Source organism: Echinops telfairi, unplaced genomic scaffold (genome assembly GCF_000313985.2).
Source record: "Echinops telfairi isolate 266 unplaced genomic scaffold, ASM31398v2 ScPeMD7_7458;HRSCAF=8496, whole genome shotgun sequence".
Classification (NCBI taxonomy): domain Eukaryota; kingdom Metazoa; phylum Chordata; class Mammalia; order Afrosoricida; family Tenrecidae; genus Echinops; species Echinops telfairi.
Window position 1 is genome coordinate 46,594,617 of NW_022111358.1, and position 4,566 is coordinate 46,599,182.

Below are 4,566 nucleotides of genomic sequence, written 5' to 3' on the forward strand. Positions count from 1 at the left end.
AAAAAAAAATCAAGAAAGAAATAAATGTGTAAATATATAAACACCAAAAAAAAAGATATTTGATGCAAGATACATTTCTTTCCTCGATTAAAAAAATGCTGCTCTTATGGAGAATCTGCGCGGCTGAACGTACCACCAATCACCGATCTCTCCACATGCAATGCAGGACGCCGACTGCTCACAGGCTTCCAAGCGGGGCACCTTCCCCACCCTCCCTTTCTAAACGGTCCCTCCTCAGTTACGCTGAACTCACTGCCGCCTAAGCGTCCTCCTCAGTCTGACACATTTCTTTGAAACTGGCCTTGGCCTTTTGGGTGCGTTCATGCCTGGTGGTCCTGGGTCCATCCAGCGGCTCCTCCCCACAGCCGTGTTCTCCCTGCCGCCCTCGTGGAAAGCCCTGACCTCCCAGTCATCACTACAATCCGAAATTCTCCTTTCCCCCTGGGCCGTGCGGGCAGGCTGATTCTGCCCATCTAGTGAACGTCAGGTTAAGTCTTGTCATGTCCCTTCATAAACCCTCCATCACTGTCCTTTGGATCACAAAGCAGAAGGGCTCCAACTATTCGTGACCTGATCTCAGAGGATGGGAGTCCTCATTGCAACCAGAGCGACTTGGAGACCCCAACTTCCACAGCCTCCCCAAAGTACCTAGTCCATGATGCCTTCCTCCCTCCTCGCTCCTCATCTGGGGACAGACGGGGCGTGCTTGCCAGGGGCCACCACGTGTTTCCGTTGGTGGATTCAAACTGGGGTCTTGTCCATCTTTGGTCGTCCGTCGGTGGTGGTAGTGAGGCGGTGTGGTGTGGGTGAGCGTTACAGAGCAAGTTCGTTTTGCCGTCAATGATTTAGACACATGTTGTCATATTGTCACACACACCACCCAAGGTCACAGCCTTGTTTCTGCTTCAGCTTTCATTTCCATCCGTCCTTCCTCTGCCCCTTCCTGCCTCAGGGGCTTTGTTTTGGGGGCGAGAGCTGCTCAGTGGGCCTCCGCTGGTTAACTGTTCTGAGGACGTTTCTCACACGTGTTGCTGTTGATGTTACTGCTGTGTCGGCTCGCTGGTTGCCAGGGGGCCCTGGGGTGTATGGGGCTTCATCTCTAGGCTTGAAAGCAATCGAAGGGCCCACTATCTCTGGGGTTCCACCATCAGACCAGTAAGGCTGGTCTTTAAAAAATAATAATTTCAAATTTTGCTCTGCACTCTCCACCTGTTCCCTGCAGGACCTTCTGTGGTCCCAAGTAGAGCAGTAGGTGGTGGTAGCTGGGTCCAGAGAGACCCTTTTAAGCCTGAAGCCAAAATCCTCTCTGGAGGTCACTGTGTTAGTCTGGGTAGACTAGAGAAAGAAATCCAGGAAAATCATTGATGGATGTAAGAGGGAGCTTTACATCAAAGAGTAATTGCATATTGAGAAAACATCCCAGCCCAATCCAGATCAAGTCCGTAAGTCCATTATTTGCCCATATGTCCCGATACCAGTCTATGAATTCCTCTTCAGACTCATGCAACACACGCAATGATGCCAAATGCAGCAAGATCACAGGCCAGTGGGTGGAATGTCTTGTGGATCTTGTGGATCCAGTGGAAGCATCGTAGCGCTGGCGTGGGTCTCCACATGGCTCCTGCACCTCCAGGACTCTGTCTCCATCAGCGTAGCTCCATGTGCCTTGTCAGCAGGAAGACGCAGCAGAGAGTGAATATGCCTGGCCTCCAGTGAGCTATTCATCTCCATGGCACCTCCAAATGAGGTCATCAAGCTGCGACCTGATTGTCAGGTTAAACTCCACCCCTCCACTCTTAATAGTCTCAAGTTGACACCAGATTATGTAACTACCACAGTCACCTTTGAGCAAGACCACGGACTGGCTCCTAAAAAAAATAATATCATGCTTGAGTCAATAGCACCTTCCAAAAAAAAATCCCTGATTTACCTGGATGGAACCAGTTATTAACCTGATCTACTGGCCCTAGGCACGGAGGAGGGAAGGTCCCAAATCTGGAACCTTCTGTAAGTGTCTTGGTGCTTCTGGGTGCAGCAGTATATCACAACGCTTTGAGGCCTTAAGGAAAGGGTTAAGGTGACTAGCTCACACATTGTAGGGCAAACGTCTATGACATTAAGGTCCAAGGGCAGGACTGGTCCTGTACACCAGAAAGGTACGGGGCTCAGCAGGAACTCAGAAGAAGAGGGCCAGTAAACGGCTCTGAGTGAGTGGAGGTATCTGAACGGTCTCAAGACTAAAATACGATCTAAGCAGCAAACAAACACCCCGGTGCACCCGAACGGTCACAAGTTGCTCCAGACCCAGGAGCAGGAGGTGAGGGGCAGGGGAATGGGCACGGAATGCAAGGACCGGGATGGAATGAGTGAGGCCGGGGACACGCTAGGAGAAGCGTAAGCAGTATCCTTGAACATCTGTGTGGAGATGGTTATACGCAAACTTTCACCCGAAACACGATACACTACAGGATGTGTATAGAAGGATGTTCCTGGGGCCAGTTCTACACTGGGCACCCAACGACACCTGTCACCCCCAGAGGCTGCACCAGACCTCTTGAAAGTGTTGAGGAGCAAAGGTGTCACTTTGAGGACGAAGGTCAGTCTGACCAGAGTCATGGTGTTTTCAATCGCCTCATCCAAAAAATGCACTGCCAATTCCCGCTCACAGTGACCCCGTAGGACAGTTGAACTGCTCCCGTGGGTTTCCGAACCTGGAACTCTCTATGAGAGAAGAAAGCAAGCCTCCTCTTTCTCCCTCGGAGCAGCTGGTGGTTTGGAACTGCTGATGCAGTCAGCAGCCCAGTGCTGACCCACGACGCCACCAGGGTTCCTAAATTGTCTCGTCGACATGTGACAATCGGAAGTTGGATGGGGCAGGCCGAGAGGCACCGGTGCACCTGAATTTCGGTGCTGGCGAGGAAGACGGTAGGTGTCACGGACTGCCAGAGGACAAACAGGTCTGTCCTGGAAGACGAGTCTGCCTCACATACTTTGGACACGTGTTCAGGAGAGACAAGTGCCGGAGAAGGACATTGTGTCTAGGCAAGTGGAGGGGCAGTGGGAAAGAGGCAGACCCGAGCGAGATGGACTGCCGCAGTGGTTGCAACAATGGGCTCGAACATAACCACTGCAGTGGCGAGGATGACCCAGGACCCCCGGGCGGGCAGGGTTCCCTCTGTTGAACCCAGGGTCGCCGAATCGACTGGACACCACCTAACAACAACGCAGAAGGCCACACGGTGGCGCCCACAGGCCGGCTCCCTTCGCCTGCTTGGGCATCACTGTCCGTGGGAATCCTGTAACGTTACAGGGAGCAACAGGGGCAGCTCTGGGGCCCTTTGGGAAGATTTCAGGTTGATTTCATGCTGATGGAGACAGGCTAAGGAATGGAACACCATTCGGCCCTCCTGCGGACTGCCTCAGGACAGACAGATAGACAGACCCGTGTCCGTGTACAAAGGGCACCAGAAAGGCTCTCTGTCCAGGCTTCGTGACCTTTTGCACTGATCATGGAGGGACCCGGGCCTTTCAGGGCCGCCTGGGAAGAAAGTCTGGGACAGCGGTGAAATGAACTGAAAGTGATCTTGGGTAGCAAGGTTCCCCTGCAGACAGTGGGGCCTGGCTCGTGAGTGCCGGTGGGGATGGCGGACATGCTGGAAACAACTTCGTCCCTACTCTGGAGGGTGGGGTGGGGGGTGGCGTGGGCTGTCTGGCCTGGAGCAACGCCCATGGAAGGCCATTTGTCACGAGCTAGCGGAGTTACAAATACGCATTCCGGTGCCCCGGGATTCCTAGGAGAGTCTGTGTGCCCGCACTAGCATTAGGTTGGAGCGCTGTTGGTGGTGAGATCGGAGAAGCGCCCGAAGTGCCCTCCCCGGGGCTGTGTGAACCTGAGAGGGCAATGATGAGCACCCATCTTGGGGGAGACTGTCTGGGGGAGCCCTGGCGGTGCCAGTCGGCGAGAAGGCTGGCGTTCCAGTGGCCTGGTGGCCCCAGGGGAGAACTACATGGAGGCATTCCTCCTCCATCCTACAAGCTTGCTCTGAGCGGGGACAGACCCAGTGGCCAGGGACATGCATTTGTGAGAAGGAAGGAGGCGTGGGGGGCGCCCACCTGAGACCCTCGCTCGGGCCTCCCCACGTGCTCACCGCCTGAGAAGTCTTCCATCCATCCGTGATGGCCTGCTCCAGCTCTTCCCAAGTGACCATGGTGACATCCTCTCCAACGGGAATGACGCTCAGCTTCCGGCCCACTATGTTCTGACGGCACACACACACCCCTAGTTGAGTTCTGGGAAGCTGGGGCTCTCGGGACTAGCCGGGGACTTCCCTCCCCTCAGAGAGACTTCATTGTTCTTTGTGGGAAACAGAAGGGTTTCTCTCAAGTTGTCCCCCCCAAATATAGGCCAGACTTAGCTGCTTGAGAATGACTGTCCACTTGGAGGTCATCAGGAGTGGATTGGGGGGTCATTCTCCCTGAGAATTATCAGCTGTCTAGACCAAGCAGACACCACTGTTTATCCCACAACAAGTAGGGCCCACTCCCTTCTGATAAGGATAGTAGTTG

General features: G+C 54.0%; 1 protein-coding gene across 1 annotated transcript in view; it reads right to left on the minus strand.

Annotated features, from left to right (window-relative positions):
* Positions 1-4,566, minus strand: part of QRICH2 (glutamine rich 2) — a 38,273-nt gene that overhangs the window by 28,621 nt on the left and 5,086 nt on the right. The window contains exon 5 of the mRNA XM_013006272.2: positions 4,149-4,259. Within this exon, the coding sequence (XP_012861726.2) occupies positions 4,149-4,259 (111 nt within the window). The remainder of the gene's footprint in view (positions 1-4,148; positions 4,260-4,566) is intronic.